At 40.2% G+C, this 16,141-nt stretch overlaps 4 protein-coding genes across 7 annotated transcripts; 1 reads left to right on the top strand and 3 right to left on the bottom strand.

Annotated features, from left to right (window-relative positions):
• Positions 1–134: 134 nt before the first annotated feature.
• Positions 135–4,594, bottom strand: nsdhl (NAD(P) dependent 3-beta-hydroxysteroid dehydrogenase NSDHL). Its single transcript, XM_029441262.1, has 8 exons — positions 4,487–4,594; positions 4,304–4,357; positions 4,056–4,217; positions 3,568–3,714; positions 3,337–3,465; positions 2,766–2,908; positions 2,037–2,139; positions 135–1,880 (listed from the first exon to the last, which is right to left on the bottom strand). Exons 2-8 carry the CDS (start codon positions 4,322–4,324, stop codon positions 1,548–1,550), a joined length of 1,038 nt encoding a protein of 345 aa, XP_029297122.1. The 5' UTR covers positions 4,325–4,357; positions 4,487–4,594; the 3' UTR covers positions 135–1,547.
• Positions 4,595–5,706: 1,112 nt separating this feature from the next.
• On the top strand, positions 5,707–7,970 carry cetn2 (centrin, EF-hand protein, 2). Its single transcript, XM_029441264.1, has 5 exons — positions 5,707–6,011; positions 6,222–6,386; positions 6,494–6,622; positions 6,882–7,019; positions 7,231–7,970. Exons 1-5 carry the CDS (start codon positions 6,009–6,011, stop codon positions 7,318–7,320), a joined length of 525 nt encoding a protein of 174 aa, XP_029297124.1. The 5' UTR covers positions 5,707–6,008; the 3' UTR covers positions 7,321–7,970.
• Positions 7,971–8,160: 190 nt separating this feature from the next.
• gcna (germ cell nuclear acidic peptidase) lies at positions 8,161–15,079 on the bottom strand. Of its 4 annotated transcripts, XR_003832905.1 has the most exons (14): positions 14,970–15,079; positions 14,509–14,611; positions 13,877–14,069; positions 13,714–13,786; positions 13,534–13,580; positions 13,328–13,403; positions 13,155–13,225; positions 12,618–13,043; positions 12,357–12,522; positions 12,112–12,256; positions 11,828–11,963; positions 11,491–11,695; positions 11,069–11,386; positions 8,161–8,177 (listed from the first exon to the last, which is right to left on the bottom strand). XR_003832905.1 is itself a non-coding variant. In XM_029441260.1 (13 exons), exons 2-13 carry the CDS (start codon positions 14,596–14,598, stop codon positions 11,155–11,157), a joined length of 1,860 nt encoding a protein of 619 aa, XP_029297120.1. In that variant the 5' UTR covers positions 14,599–14,611; positions 14,970–15,079; the 3' UTR covers positions 10,906–11,154. The 4 variants fall into 4 exon arrangements, 3 of the variants coding, with proteins under 3 accessions (XP_029297120.1, XP_029297121.1, XP_029297119.1); XM_029441260.1 differs by lacking the exon at positions 8,161–8,177 and having other exon boundaries at positions 10,906–11,386; XM_029441261.1 differs by lacking the exon at positions 8,161–8,177 and having other exon boundaries at positions 11,155–11,386; positions 13,328–13,394.
• On the bottom strand, positions 8,184–10,674 carry LOC115014429 (olfactory receptor 1B1-like). Its single transcript, XM_029441263.1, is given in 5 exon segments — positions 8,184–9,131; positions 9,789–9,890; positions 10,000–10,098; positions 10,100–10,240; positions 10,342–10,674. Coding segments are annotated over 4 exon segments (924 nt in total). The 5' UTR covers positions 10,217–10,240; positions 10,342–10,674; the 3' UTR covers positions 8,184–8,525.
• Positions 15,080–16,141: the final 1,062 nt, after the last annotated feature.

The raw sequence follows: 16,141 nt of genomic DNA, 5'->3' as shown, positions 1-16,141 counted from the left end.
CAATATGTAAGTTATTGATCGCTCTGTCCATAATATCCATCGCATTTTGTCAAATCAACTTCCAATGGTTCAGTGTTTTTACGACTATAATGGAGGACAGTTACACAAAGAGGGAATATTGTACTTGTACACAGTAAATTTGGAAGGTACCCATTTATTTGTCTCATATTTTCCTTCGCTGAACTTTGAAATGCATTTTTGTACATCATTAAGACTGGATTTGTCCCCTATTCCTTGCACACATTAGGAAGGGATCTTTTCATGGCCAGTAAACTGTTTTAACGTGCATGCAGGTATGTATAGTTTTAGGACAGACTTGAAAAAATGGTTCCACTGTTCGAGGAAAGGCCCACCTCGCAGTCGCCATTCTTATTCATCCTACGGGTGTTGGAGAGGATGAGGCCAGGGTTTGTGCAGGCCAGTCACGTTCTTAAAAGAAAGCCCAGGAAACTATTTCTTAATGCAAGTGGTGTTGTGCAAGGTTCTGTTAAAACAAGACAGGGCCAATCCCAAAGTGTTGCCACAAGCTCACCGCACACTATTGTAAATTATCTCTGTATGGAGTTTAACTTCAAACAAAGGAACCTAAAGGTACTCATCCCTGTCCTCATGCATCTGGTAATGTAGTGCAAGTTAATTATTTTCATGCAAGTTGTATTGGGATAATCATGGTTTAGTGGAATGTATTAAGGCCTTTTGACATATACACAGCAGCATCTCAATCTTTGTACAGCACACAACTGAAACATGTGAGACTAGAACAAGAACAGGCCCGTCACAATAATGATGTAATCGACTTATCGTACAACATGTGGACCTCATTATCTTCCACATCCACGGTGTGGGATCATTTTTGGGTTTAATCTGAATGATAGGAGTTTTGTGGTTGTTGTCACTTATAAAATGTACAGATAATGTTGTTACACTGCATTTATTTTTAAACAAAAAGGTCCTGACCCTTGAGAAACTTTGGCAGTATATCGTCGGTTAAAGAATAAATGACTATATACCCATGTCAAAGGTTAAATATTTATTTTCAGTGCAATTTTACTAACAGCCCAGGAGTCACTTATATTCATTGTTATGGTTGTGTGGTATTTGATTACATTTAGAATATTTAAGACTTTTTTTCAAAGCCCAATTCCCAAGGAGATCTTCCCAATTCTTAAGAACTAAAATGTCATTGATCTTTGAAAGGTTTATTATATTTGCGGCATTTGATTATCGTGAAAGGCCTAAAACAAGAGTATTTGTAAGTATTTGCAGTTTTCAGAGTGTAAGATATATATTCATGTTGTGCTTTAAAAACGTTGGAAAGACTGCAGTGTGTTGACCAAGACCAAGACCTTGTTTGCTGCCATCTGCTGGTGAAGACGGGCCATACACATTGAAAAAGGCACACAAATGCTACACATGGTGAGGTTTGGATAAAGATAAACAGTCTGTTCCATCATTTTGAATTGTCCATTCAGTGTGATGTGATCAGCTTATTCTCAGTGACTAACTGTACAGCCATACATGACTCAACAGTCTGCTTCATTCTACCATCAAGCCCCTTGTCTGAGGTGAGGGTAGCTCTGCACTGTGCGTGCTACCCCATCCTTCAGACTGACTACCGGTTTGTAGCCCAGGTCCTGCTTGGCGCGCTCGCAGCTGTAGTAGTGGTGGGTTCCAGCCAGTGCCACTCTCATTGGTGTAAAGGTGGGTTTAAAGGACACTAGAGGGCGTAGAATTAGGGCCAGCAGCCAGAGGAGCAGGGCCAGTCCGTACACAAGAGCGTAGGGGAGGTGGTAGCGAGGAGCAGCATATCCCAGACCCACCAACACCTCAGACATGAAGTCCCAGAATCTAACTGGCTCGTCATTGGTGATGTGGTATGGCTGAAAGAGAAGCAGAGGGTACAAGATGTATTCATTGGAATTTCAGTTTCAGCATTCACAAATGTTGATCCTGAGTGAGAAGGTGTGCGTGACTAGCAACATGATATCGGGCAGAATAAATTAAACCGGCTCAGTGTTGATTTTATTCTGACTTACTTTTCCACATATGGGAGAGTCCAGCCTCAAGCGTTCAGCAGCCAGGATGTGGCCATGAACTACATTCTCCACAAAGGTGAAATCCACCAGATTGGTCCCGTCACTGCGGAAAACAAAGGCCAAGAATGAAATAAAGAAATATACCAAGAAGCATTAAGGATAAGAAACAGGAGTTAAAGCATCGAATCAGGTCTGAGCCACTTTCAAAATATTCATTTCAACTTGTCAAGCGGCAGGGGAGTAGTGGGTGGGCCCGTGAGAGTGGATAAGAAGGTGTATAAATAGATTTTTTTAAATACAGTAATAGACTTTCTGAATCCAGTATTGCTGTAAGATAAATAGCTGCAGATATGATTTTAGACGTGTATTCCGGTCAAACAAGTTCGCAAGAGCAACGCTAAAAAAGGGTTGCAGAACTAGCAGCAGCCTTTGAAAATTGGAGCTTGTGTGATAGTTATGCCTTTACAGGTGGTTGATACATTTGTAGTGTGAACCAATTTATTTCTGTTTTGTAAGTTTACATATTTAATTTGTTTATTCATTTATATTTAGGAAGCCAAATTTATCCCAAACATTATAGTTTCAGTTTGGGAGAGCACTGACTAATACATGCACTTCATTAAGTGATACATATTTGTATTTTTACAATGATTATTGCAGAAACAATAGATATGTATTCTATTTATATTAGTAGATTAAACCAGTTGGATTGGCATTAGTGGGACTTACCCAATGATGAACTTCATCTTGCCCCTGCGAGCGGTGTCCACTAGGATAGGAACCAACTGTGGGTCCCGAGGGCCAAATATGCCATGAGGCCGGATGGCAACTGTGAGGAAACCCTTCTCCTTGTCATAAGCCTCGAGGACCAGCTAAAACACAAAGACAGGATAAAATATTCATCTCCGCATACTGCAAAAACAATACGATCATTTGCTCTCTTCTCCCTTGTGCGTGCGACTTATTGTGAAGCGCATAGAGCAGATGACATGCAAATAATGGAGGAAGATGGACTCCCTACTGCTGGTGATATTTTGTTAAATAAATAAAAAATAAATAAAGCTAAGTGCACAATATAAAATAGTTAAATAATTGATACTGATATCATGAGGAACTTCCAAAAAACTATTCAATTATTGATTCATTAAAATCACTTATACATTTTCAAATCAGGAGTGGCTGGAGGCTCGTGCTTCAAACTGACTATTTAAAACTGACTTTGGTGAGAGGAAGGACACACATACCAAAATTCGAGAACTTACAAACGCTACGAAAAAATAAATAAAACAGCAACTCCTACCTTTTCTTGCTCAATCTTGGTCTCTGTGTAATAGTCGATGGGCTTCTTGGCGTATGGTAGATCCTCACTCCCATTCTTAATATCTGTCCCTTCAAACACCACACTGGCACTGCTCGTCAGAACCAGTTTCTGGAGAGAGAAAACATAAAACTTCAATAAAGTAAATCGTAGGCATAAACAAAAAGAAAAGTCCAGCTTTTCACCCCCTGGCTGCCTCCACCACTGGCTCACCTGTACTCCAGCCTCGATGCAGGCCTGAATGACGGTGCGTGTGCCCTGAATGTTGACCCTCTCAAATAGCCTGCGGTCATCACTGGCAGGGGCTGGGGATGCGCAGTGGAAGACCAGGGACACATCCTTCATAGCTGGCAGCAGAGCCTGGAGCAGAAAGTGACATAAACCTCACAGCTTATAACAATTGGTCCAGATCAGAAATATTTTAAAGTATTTTGGGGCTGGGGCAAGTGTCAATTGTTAAATTGGGAAACTGCATTTATTCCAGGCCTCTAAAATCTTAAAACAGACAGAGACACCTTTCAATGTGCAGGTCTGATAATACAATAGTCAAGGTGTTTGGTCATGCAAGGGCTACAGGTCACCGTCTTACTGACTTTATATTGCTCCAGATTTTACCAGGATTTTTTGTTGTGTGTTCAGGGAAGTCAAGTCCACGTTAAGTCTCAAGTCCCCACTTTGTGATTAAAGTCCATGAGTCTCACCTGCTTGTCGCAGAGGTCTCCCTGGTGGAATGTGACACCAGGTAGCTCGTAGCTCTGACGGATGTCAAACACAGAAACAGAGTAGCCTCGATCCAACAGCTTCTCCACCAAGTGTCTGCCCAGGAAACCAGACCCCCCGATGACTGCACACCGTTTATTACTCTGTATGACACGCAGAAAGCGATTATTGATACATGTCAAGCAAAACAGAAGCACTTCATGAAAAGTTAAAGCAGGTTTGAACTCACCGGTCGAACGCGCGTGGCCATAGTGAATGAAAAGTGGCACACAAGTATCAGCGACTGTGGTGAAAATATGTGTCGTTACAGGTGGAATAATGAGTATTGAAACGTGCTCCTCAATATATAACACGCAGGGCATAAATGTGCCAACTTTTAACGTAAGAAGCACGAAATACTTTACTTATTTACCTGCAGTCAGCCTCTTGCAACTAAACCGGCGGCGGCGGACGAACCATCTGAATCAGCTGAGTGATAAATGCTATGTGATTGGTCGAGCAAAAGCTCAACGCAAAGGTGACGTTGGAGAAAAGCCAATGGTGTACAAGATACGTCAAAGAACACCACAATTTAAACCAATCAAGGACCACAAGCTGGTAATATCCGCCTCCTGGCTCAAGGCCACGCCCCCTGATGAGCATCAAGCCAGAGAGGAATTGTGTAACGTTTTTTATGTATTTCCTTAAATACTAATATCTTTCTTTTACCATGGCTATTAGTTTAAGTTTTAGTAGGTCTATTTGTGTGTTTTGCCATGTATATTATTGTGTAATAACATAAAGTAAAACATTTCAGATTCAACCAATTTCCATATGATTAACGAATACCAGATGATTTCAAAATGAAACTGCAGCACTAAGGAAAAAGATGTAATAGAAGAAGAAATACATTACACGGAGGAAAGGATAATACAAAAAGTAAAGTAAACAGCTATTTAAAATAAAAAACTATGCTATCAAACTAGAATATATTTGAGAACATATTGGAGATGTGAGTAGCCAAACTGCCAAGAAAAATATCAAGCTGTCATGTGTGCCCTTCAGAATAATGTTCTTTCTTCAGAAAGGACTTGGTCACAGAAGCCATGGATGTTGGCTGCACATTATCTTATTTGTTCATATATATGATTACATATATATTTCATTATTATTTTTGACTTTATTAAAATTACTATTATTATTACTATCTATTCCCTCTTATTACATTAACTCTATATTACTATCATTTTCTTTTCTATTAGAAGACGCTCTGATCTAGTGTCTGCTGGCACTAGATGGTGTATTGAGTGGCACGAGCAAATGCACCATTTATATTATGCAAAATGTAATATGACATTTTTTGCATGTACATGTGACACTTCATGACAGACATCCACATTCTCCATATTCTGTTTCAGTGTTTTATAATTATATGGGAAATCCAAAAACATTTTTGTTTCAGTCGAACACAGCTCTGAATGTTCTGATCGTGTCTTGCGCCCCGTGATCTTCAGCAACCAATCATGTTTTCGCCCGACAGGTGCGTTTGATTTTTCACTCCCACTTGTGCCTGTCTGTATCTTTCTGCAATTCCTGAACGGCCATAAAACTATTGGCCGTCACGCTGACAGAAAGGGTGAACAAATCAAACGCCTGAGCTCTATGACGGCAGCTCTTGGACAGCAAAACCTGTGCATGTTGCTAGCAAAAAAAACGTTAATTTTCTGCACATTTTAGCAGTTGTTCCTGCGAAATAAACAGAAGGTTTTGGGGAATAAGAGACTATCTCACATTCAGGGTAACTAAAGGGTTAATGCGAGCAACTGACGTAAGGTATATATAAACCGTTTTATCATCTCCTCCCTAAATGATAGGGGAGGCTTCATAGCCTAGAAAAAAAAACATAGATTACCTAATCTGCTGTTCCTTTTTGACAATCAGATAAACAGTTACTGATGGTGAGTAACAATGTATCATAAAAACCTAAACCTTTGTTGGTGTATTGTATTTTAGTCTCTAGTGATGGATATCTACATTTCCTTTATAGGTCTGTGGAAATTCCAATTTCCCCCCCAGAAACCTCTCTGATTCTGTTGTTATCATAGACTCTTGTGTTTGCTACCATTAAGATTTCCCTCCCTCCGCCTCCCCTCCTGTGTCCCCACCAGGCGACAAGTGCCAAGAGACCATCCCTGCAGGGTCCCGTGCCGCCTCCTCGCAAGAAGACGACCCCCAAACCAGAGCTGACCGAGGAGCAGAAGCAGGAGATCAGAGAGGCCTTTGAGCTGTTCGACACTGATGGATCCGGATACATAGACGTCAAGGAGCTCAAGGTAAAAGTGTCCGAACACTGATCATAATCATGTGTGTTTCAAGGGGGGGGGGGGGGAGACAGTTTTCTATGCGTGTGCTTCACTCTCACACCTTTCTCACAATCCAGGTTGCAATGAGAGCGCTGGGGTTTGAACCAAAGAAAGAGGAGATCAAGAAGATGATTGGCGACGTTGATAAGGACGGCACAGGGAAAATCTCCTTCGCTGACTTCCTCTTTGTCATGACACAGAAAATGGTAGATATCTATGTCATAAAATATACTATACATGTATTCGCAAGTCTTTATTTTCTCTTTAGCTTGAAATTGAGTTACAGATTGCAGATTTGAAACCGAGTTAATTTATTAGAGCCCACAACCTTCATTTCACTCTTTCAGCCCTGCTTTTCATCGGGACACACAAACTGGCCACATTTGTATTATCTATTTTTCGAGAACTACATACCTCCTGCTTAATCAGTGTTTTAAAACTGCACTCCATCTTCTCTGATTTTAGGCCGAGAAGGACTCCAAAGAGGAGATCCTGAAAGCTTTCCGCCTGTTTGATGACGACGAGACGGGCAAGATCTCGTTCAAGAATCTGAAGAGAGTAGCCAAAGAGCTGGGAGAGAACCTCACAGATGAAGAGCTGCAGGTAAAGCACATCATGGTGGAATAACATTTTCAGATATATTGTAAGCAATCATACTCAACTCTATTACTACCAGGCCACTTGTATTTCCAAGCCAAGGGACATGACTGCAATTTTGAATCATGTCAACATTTGCTTATGAATGCTATCAAACTAGGTTGATTTGCATTCCTCTATTCTTCTTTTCATCTCTTCTTATATTGTGTGTCTGAAGGAAATGATAGACGAAGCAGACAGGGATGGAGATGGAGAAGTAAACCAGCAGGAGTTCCTGCGCATAATGAAGAAAACCTGCCTGTACTGAAGGAAGTGCACGGCATTAGGGTTTGTGATGTCGAGAAGACCAGTGGTGATTTCACAGATAATGCTGCTCATATATCCTTATTATCGTGTCGTGCCATATATTTCCTTACACACTTTACGAGTGAATCAAAAGGTTTCGCTGTCTCATACTACACTGAAAGGAGGTTATTAAAAACATGTGGTTTACATGATAATCTACATTACATTTGCCAAAAAAAAGTAAGAATACTCTCGTTTGGAATGCTGCATACTTTTATGAAAAAAAACATTAAATCACAGAAACGATATTATGTAGGTTATTTATTGTCAAGAACTTCAGTGCCTACGTCAACACGGTGACAAACACAGTACATTCCAATACTTTGATAATACAATGTGTGCATTACGTTTGATCCATCTGTAGATTGTTTGGTTTAAATCAGTGTTTCATGTTCTGGCTTTAGTAACCACTGATTGGGGAGTGCTGTCTTACCTCAGTGCTTCCTGTGGCTGTGTGCCTGTGCCTCTTAAAAAGGCTTTAAAATATGATTGGGTATTTTTCTTGTAGCATTGAGTATTTATCCCTCTGTTGTGTAAAACTACTCTATATAATATACAAAAAAACTCTGTATTCTTGACTGTTTTGTAAGATTCATATAGTGACTTTAATGAGTATATATATATATATATATATATATATATATATATATATATATATATATATATATATATATATATATATATATATATATATATATATATATATATATATATATATATATATATATATATATACACACATATATACATACACACACATATATATATATATATATATATATACACACACATATATATATACACACACACACACACACAATAAGTGTTTAAGGTACAAAATAAAAATGTGGAAGCAGTTTGTCCTGTCTTTGATTCTTCATTATTTTAAGCATCGTTGTTCCAGTAGCTATCAGTGTTTGAACAGCTTGACTCCGTTTTTTTTTTTTTAACTCTCATTATTTGTTCTACTGCTGCTAATTAATGTTTTACAGGAAGATGCTGCTACCTAACCCCAGCATATTGACTCAGCTATCCAACATTACCATTTCAAACAATCAAGTCAATGCAAAGAGTGACACAATAAATGTGGAAAAGCGACTGCTGAACAGGAAACTAAGGTCAGAAATGTTAGGTTTTATAAATAGCAGCTGCTCAAACGAAGGTTTATTATGACTGGCTTTGGTTGTTGACTTTGTTCCTGTGTGCAGCCTGTCGAATCCTTTGCTGCAGCTCCCGTGAGCGGTAGCCATAAATAAGAGGGATGAGCGACACCCCCAGGTTGTAGATGATGGTGGTTGCTATATCGAGAGCATCACTGTGCAGGTAGCCAGGGATCAGGTAGCTGTCCATGACCACAGGAACAGAAAAGAGGATAGTCTGAGCTGCCTGGAGGGTCAGGGTCACACAAGCTCGCTGGGTCCAGAGCCGTCCCGCACGCATGTCCCAGCAGAGCAGGCAGAAGCAGGCCAGGATGGTCAGAGAGCAGAGAGGCACGACCACAGCAGCTCCCACTCGGCAGTAAAGTACCAGAGCTGATGACCCTGACAGGCAGGGTGTAAGTATGAGAGATCGACATCGGGGAAGGGTGAAATTGACCTGGATGGTGTTGAGGTTGAGACCCAGAGCCACACTGCTGAGTACAGCTGATAAGGTCCATATGGCTGCAACAGTTGCTCTCTTCCTTTGAGCACACATCAAGAGTTCATAGTGCAGGGGCCACTTGACAGCTACAACGCGGTCCACGGCCAGAGCGGTGCTCAGGAAGAGGTCCACCTGAGCAGAAAAAGTCATAAAGACATAAAGCAGATGCAGTTACCTGCCATGTTAAGGTTACTTGTGCAGTGTCAGAGCTGGCACGCTGTCAGCAGAGAGTAGAGCACGATTTTAGGTCACATTTATGTCGATCACAGCACTTTTAAAGAGGCCACCAGGTAAATAAAATCTTTTTTTATACTGTAAATTACCGTGCTGCCTTTTGGTCTTATCCTCTCTCTCCTGAATAATTTACACGTATCATCCTGCATAGAAATTACACAACTCAACACTAGAGTTAATAATATTAATAATATGGCGTAAGCATTTAAAAATGCCTGACTTGGATGGAAATGTCAGGAAAAGATAACCGCAGTGCCAAGAGAATACGACTGCACTTACACTAGGCTACGTATTTATGCAACAGTGGATGTTATTTTTGCATCAACATATACTGCATGTTGCTTCCGCAAGGACGGCCTTATCTTCTTTCCTTTCATAAAGGATGGTCCGGTGTACCCTATGCTAATGGAGATACAAATGCTAGCATTGAAGCACCTCTCCTTACCTTCAGCTCTTATCATGGCTGCCACTTACAGACTTTCGGATCAGACTGATCTATAAATCCTTGTATAAAACAAAAATGGATCACAAGGATATAATCAATGTTTTACAAACCAATGAGCAGGCCTGGTTAACAGCACAGAAGATCAGACACTGGGTCACTGGTATACCTTCTCTGGATTTTAAGAGAACTGTTTGGATAGTCCAGAGGAGCTGCTGAAATGGTAATGAGGATGGATTTATCCAAAAGGGCATTTCATCTTCATCGCAGTTGTTAAGAAAAGGAGTACTGGAAACGGTCCAATTTCAAACAATGTAGACCTACCTGGAGGTTGACACACAAGAGGAGGTGTGTGAGGAGCAGGAAGCGAGCGTGTCTGAGGAGGGACGGGGAGCGTGTGATGACCAGGAGCAAAGGAAAACCTGAGTACAGTGTTCAAAGTGCAGCTCACGCACATGCTGACCATCTTAACCAGGTGGAAGATGGTGGAGTTAATCTGTGCCTGGGCCTCGAGTGAGGTCACATTGCAGTGGATATCCATGACATGCAGCTCCCTCTGATCAGCCTTCCAGATAGTATTGTAAAAAATACAAGTCATTAGCACACATGGAGTTTAAAAGCAAACCAAAATCACTAGTACCTTGAAAACAAGATGTTAACACTCACCCTCACATCCGTTTCAAAGATCCTCTTCTCTCTTGAGCATTTCCAATGCCTTGTGGTGCAGCAGACACATGATCAGAAGTCAGTTTCACCCTGATGGCGATCTTTTTGTCATGCGTCAGCGTTACAGGCTGTCCATTTACTCAGCTTCACCATGTCGTAACACATCAGACCTAAAACCTCATCCCTGTGGTGATGAGTCAACAGCTAGCGTTTCTTATCGGGATTATATTTGCTTATTTATACAAAAATCGGGGACAATATTAATACATCTGTACAGAACTGTATTATACCCGTCAATATTTGCCTGATAGCAGAGGGCGAGTCATGGAAAACATAACGCCATCCTCTCACCCACACAATACCATATTTCTGTAAAATATTTAGAAAGATGCTTCAAACCTGGAATAAAACAGGATCAAATAAAAAGTTATTTTGTAACCCAAGCAATCCCTTAGTGTGGAGTTTTGCAGATAAAGCAAAAATGCATATTTTCTGTGCTGACCATTTACAACCAATTGAAGTAACTCAAATTAAATGTCATAAAGATGTCAAGTGACCATTTAATGTGCAGTAACACGTTTAAACTTTATTTATAGAGTTCATAACAGGAAGACAAAACCAGTCAAATATTAAAAAATAATAAAAAAGGATCTAATCGCACATTTAACGTCCTGTACAATGCCAAAGGACACTGATCTCCAGTATAAAAGTGATACCAAGGATCACTCACACTCACACTCACACACACACACACACACGACTAGTTGACTGAGGTATTTCAGAATTGGTTTTCTGTGGTTGTTCATCAACATCTCAGCTTTGACTTAGTTTAGTCTTGGAGGCAAAGTCTGCACTAAGTTTACGCATCACCTCCGCGTGACTTTGTCCTGATAGCTTCTGTCGTACAGTCCCATAATTCTCTTTGACAAAGTTGGCAAACGGTGCGGGAGCACGCTGCTTGGCAGGCGTTAGTAAGACAAGTTGTCCTGTGCAGAGGGCACATGCAAACCTCTGCGTGTCCAGGGACTTGGAATGACGCCCGATCCTGTGAAGAATCAGGGTAAAATGTAAGGTATAAGAACTCTGTAAATGCAAGGTGAATATTAAAGAACAATATGAGGTTAATGATTTCAAATCGATCTGACGTACGTATTCTGGCAGCGGATGCACTGGTACTGAAACTTGTACTTGATGTCATAACTGTGGCAGCGAGTGACCATGGGCAGCTCGGGATGCGCCACTGTGGACTTGCGAGCATACAGCTTCCAGAAGTTTCCGTGCCCGTCCCTAACACCATTAATCAGCCAGGTTGCAGCGTGACACATCTCATGAATCAGCGTGTCCCTGAGACGATCTAGGAGGGCGGAACAATGAGAAAGGGGTGAAGAGATTTAATCCAATACAAACAGACATGACAATGTTACTGTGCAAGACACATGATATCACATATTCACATTCAGGGACTTTCAAGTTTATCTGGCATTACCTGCAGAATCACAGACTTTTTCGGACAGTTCAATGCGGGCATAGCGGCTCCCTCCGCCTCGCTCCTGCCCTGTGATACAGTAACCGGCTGTTTTCCGCATCTTCTTATTCCAAGTCACTGACATATTGACGGGGAGCTAGAAGACATGTCAGACAAGGAAAAATAATACATACTATATGTTAACTAAGCAAATTACACAATGTAAAAATATTTATACATTAAAAATCAGATGACATTTAAAAAACATTTAGCTGAAACAAGGGGGGGAAACTGAGAGTCATTACCTTACTGTCAAACACACTGGTATTGTACAGCTGGTAAAGTCTACTGGTAAGTTCTTCCTTGTTCTGCTTAAAATTGCGGCCAGAAGTGGAGCCAGGGTTTGATAAGGTCTGCAGGAAGCACCCCGGGGTCTTACACAATGCTACCCTAGAAGGGAAAGAACAGGTTAAGCTAAAGACGAGTGTCTGTGTATGAAAGACAAACTGAGTGAGCGACTTTCAAGATATAAACTGGTGAGTAGATGTACCTGCTGGTGGGGCCAGGCCTGGGCTCTGTCTGACTGACTCTGGGCTTCAAGAAGACGGATTTTCCTGGTGTCTTCACATGCAGAGGTGTTTCCCTTAATGGTTTAGAGATTGGTGTTGCGAGTCCCTTTACAGGAAGAGCTGACACAGGAGGCTTCTTATCGAATTCTAAATTTAAACAAAACAATTAGCCTCTCAACTAGAATAAAAACCAAAAGTTAGAGACGGTTAAAAATGCGACAATCCAAATAAAAAACAGTTACCGTGGGTGCCTTTAGGGGAGAATGAAGTGCCGGCGAACTTGTTTTTCTTTTTCAGTCTCTCCAGTAGGGAGATGAACTCCTCTTCAGAACTGGCCGATTCATCCAGCCTAGACGGTGCTGAAAGAGTGCGTTTTGGAGAGGCCAGCAATGTTTGAGTTTTGTGAGGAAGAAAAGGAAAAGGAGAAGGAGAAGGGACGGGAGGGGACGGTAGTGATGGCGAACTGTCTTCTTCATCACACCTCAGAGCATTCGTCTTGTTAGCCTTTGGTGTGGGTTTAGGTTTTGAGTGACGAGTCTTCCACGTGCTCTTGACCACAATATTATTCTCATCATCATCACTGTCACTAACAAAGACTGGGGAGTCACACCGAGACAGCGGTCTCCTCAGTGGATGCAGTACTGCTGGAGTATTACACTTCTTAGGCACTGCAAAACAGTGGACACAAAACATCAGCGTTATACACACAGTTTCATGTTGCTTTTCTTTGAAATATATATATATTTTAATTCAGTAGTGATACGGTCATTCCAAGTTACCTTTACGAGATGATTTTGTCTCAATAAAGTCATCATCTGATGAGAAGTCATCCACTATGAAGTTTTTGATGCTTTAGAATAAACAAAAGGTAAAACATATTTTTTCGAAACTAAATCTTCAAGACTGTGACAACGCATTTGATTTGAAGGAAGAAAATACATCAAAAACTCACCTATCTTCACTCCCACTCTGTGAAATGTTCTTAGTCTTGGCCTTTGGGGTTTTCAATCGTTGCAGAACTTCAACATCCGTAATGAGGGTGTATGAGAGGAAAATTAGGCAGACAGTACAAAAAGGTTTTCATCATCTAACTGATGTTAGAATGTGTGTCATTTATAGTAATTGCATTACAGATAAAACTAAAAAAAGGCCACTTACATGTTTCGAAGCCGCCGTCATCGTCCGAACTCACAAGAACATTTGAGCTAAAAAGGAGAAAAAAAAGTTTGAGCCTAGAACTACCATGATCAAAACTTTGATCCGAAGCATGACAGGTAACATTTAAACCAGAAACAACACAAAGATGTTGTCTTGTGAAAACATTGTCAGTGCACTTACCGGTCTTTCATTGCAGCACTACATGGTTTCAGTGGGGTAGGTTTAGCTTTTGGTGTAGCCCTTCCCACAAGAACTAAGGCATCAAAAAGGTAGAATTAACGTATTTGCAAACAGAGTCGTATAAATGATCCATATACAAATGTATACAATTTAACTAGCTCACATTGGTCAAAGTCATCATCACTGGACTCGATCAAAGATTTGTTTCTGTAATCGTTGCCCTTGGAGAACTGGTTCTCCTTCTCTGGGTCATCTTCCCCGTCAGAGAGGGCAAGCTGGACAGGAGAGGCTGCTTGATCCACAGATCGATAACTGCTTGTGGCAGCATGACGAGTTTTGCCAATTGAGTTTATCAACTAGAAACAATGAAAACAGACATATTGGGATTATAATTTAAAAAAATCCAACATTTAAATAGGGCTGCAACTAACAAGTTTTCATTAACAATTAATCTGCTGCTTATTTTCTTGATTAATCATTTTGTCAATAAAATGTCAAAAAACACTTACTTTTCATATGACTTGTTTTATTCAAATATATTCAGTTAACTATGATAATGACAAAGAAAAGCATAGAACCCTGACATTTAAGAAGCTAGAAACAATGACTAAAATGATTTATGAACTGTTAATCTACTAATCGATTAATAAATAATTGCTGCAGCGCCACATTCAAATATATGCTTGTGAACTGATCGTTCTTCCAGTAACTCAAAGAAACATCAACAACATATGTTTACGAGTTGTTAAACTATAACTTGTTTATGTTTGCAGGTTAATGAAGTGTGCATCAAACCTTTTTTTCTGCTGTGTCCAGTCCTCCCTCATCATCCCAGCCCATCTTTTTAGCAACTCGTTCAAATAATTTGCGGGTATGATCATTCATTGTTTCCTCTGGTCTGTGAAAACGGCACACCAATCAACATGACAGTCATTTAACATTTAAAGTTCAGCGCTAACGTCAAACAATTTAGTTATAATAAGCTGCCAATAAAACGCCAAAGTAAAGATAACTGAGATAGTTTAATGCATGATATTCATTTTCAGTTAATGCAAATCAAATCTGTTAAGAGATTATAAAGCCACACACGCGCTTGCTGTAGCTAGAAACGTTAGCATTACCGTTAGCAATTTGCTAGCTAACATTATGTTTGCACTCGAGCTAAACTGTTTGAAAGGAGTTCAGTTCCCCGTTTGTATTGAATGAAACTCATAGAACATTATTTAATTTTCTAAAAGAAAATATATTTCACTTGCTATGATTACCAACGGCGCTCCTGTTGTTGTAAATAAAAAGGGGCAGAGGTGGCAGACGGGAACTAAGCGAAGGAACATTTAAATCTTGTGTTCTTTTGAGACCGGAAGTCGTTAAGAAGACATTCGACCAATCGGAGCGGGCTTCATATGATTTGATGGTGACGCCCACCATCAATGGCCGTACATGGATTGATTCTAAAAGGGATACCAACTTCCTTTCAATTTGAGGTACTTGCACTGGAGACGGTTTAAAAAGTAATCGTATGCTCTATTCCATTTAATGCTACACTATACTTATATATATAGAAAACATGCGAACCGTTCTTAAAATATATATTGTTAATTAAATTAGCCAACAGGGTGAAAATAAGTTCAACAAGCTGCATTAAAGTGCTTCAACATGTTAAATATCACAGCGACTACATCAAATCTGGATTTCTTTGGATTGGAGATGAAGAGGATCCTAATCCACACTCACTGCTACGAGTCGTTGGCGAACGAGGCTATGAAACCAGCCAAACTCAAGCGACATGTTGAGAGTAAACACAAGGACTACATTGGGAAACCTTCAGGATGTTTTGAGAGAAAACGTGATGAATTTAAGAAACACATGACGAAGGCACCCTCAGTTTGCATTCTGCGCATCTCTCAGTAGTAACGATCTTGCTGTGGGTAAATTGCGGCTCTGTACGGACATAAACTCAGTAATAAATGTAGTCACGTTTCATATGATGTGTAAAATCTATCAGCATTCACCGTTTAAATCGCATATGAACGAAATGCTTGTAGAATCTGTAGTTGTATTTGTATTGTTGATTTAATGTGTGATATAGAGAAGGTCACATGAAGCTCATTATTAGGCTGTCATTTGTAATATACTGTTAGAGTGGTAAACAGGCCTATTGTTTCTGGATATTTGGAGTTAGGTGGTCCGTGGGTGTTTTTTTATTGGTTAAATCAGGGGCAACCTTTACTATCTAAAGAGCCATTTGGCACCTCTTCTACCAAATAAGATTAGTCTGGAGCCGCAAAACATATTTGATAACATATTTATAGATTTATTATATAGTTATACTACAGTTGTTGCATTTACGAAATTACAGAATGACAATAAAATAAACTGTTGCTATTTTCTTTACCTGTTTTAACAAAGGAAAACACCAAACTCTTTT

Source organism: Cottoperca gobio, chromosome 10 (assembly GCF_900634415.1).
Source record: "Cottoperca gobio chromosome 10, fCotGob3.1, whole genome shotgun sequence".
In the NCBI taxonomy this organism is placed as follows: domain Eukaryota; kingdom Metazoa; phylum Chordata; class Actinopteri; order Perciformes; family Bovichtidae; genus Cottoperca; species Cottoperca gobio.
This window is presented reverse-complemented; position numbering and strand designations above follow the sequence as displayed.

Bases quoted from the DNA above. Each gene is read 5' to 3' on its own strand.
- cetn2 (XM_029441264.1), top strand. The intron at 6,387-6,493 runs GTAAAAGTGTCC...CTCACAATCCAG, and splicing joins TAGACGTCAAGGAGCTCAAG to GTTGCAATGAGAGCGCTGGG. The intron at 7,020-7,230 runs GTAAAGCACATC...GTGTGTCTGAAG, and splicing joins TCACAGATGAAGAGCTGCAG to GAAATGATAGACGAAGCAGA.
- nsdhl (XM_029441262.1), bottom strand. From the start codon at position 4,324: ATGGCCACGCGCGTTCGACCG. The intron at 3,715-4,055 runs GTGAGACTCATG...TTTCTGCTCCAG, and splicing joins GAGACCTCTGCGACAAGCAG to GCTCTGCTGCCAGCTATGAA. The intron at 3,466-3,567 runs GTGAGCCAGTGG...TTCTCTCTCCAG, and splicing joins GCATCGAGGCTGGAGTACAG to AAACTGGTTCTGACGAGCAG.
- gcna (XM_029441260.1), bottom strand. From the start codon at position 14,598: ATGAATGATCATACCCGCAAATTATTTGAACGAGTTGCTAAAAAGATG. The intron at 14,070-14,508 runs GTTTGATGCACA...CATTGTTTCTAG, and splicing joins TGGACACAGCAGAAAAAAAG to TTGATAAACTCAATTGGCAA. The intron at 13,044-13,154 runs GTAACTTGGAAT...ACTGTTTTGCAG, and splicing joins GACAAAATCATCTCGTAAAG to TGCCTAAGAAGTGTAATACT.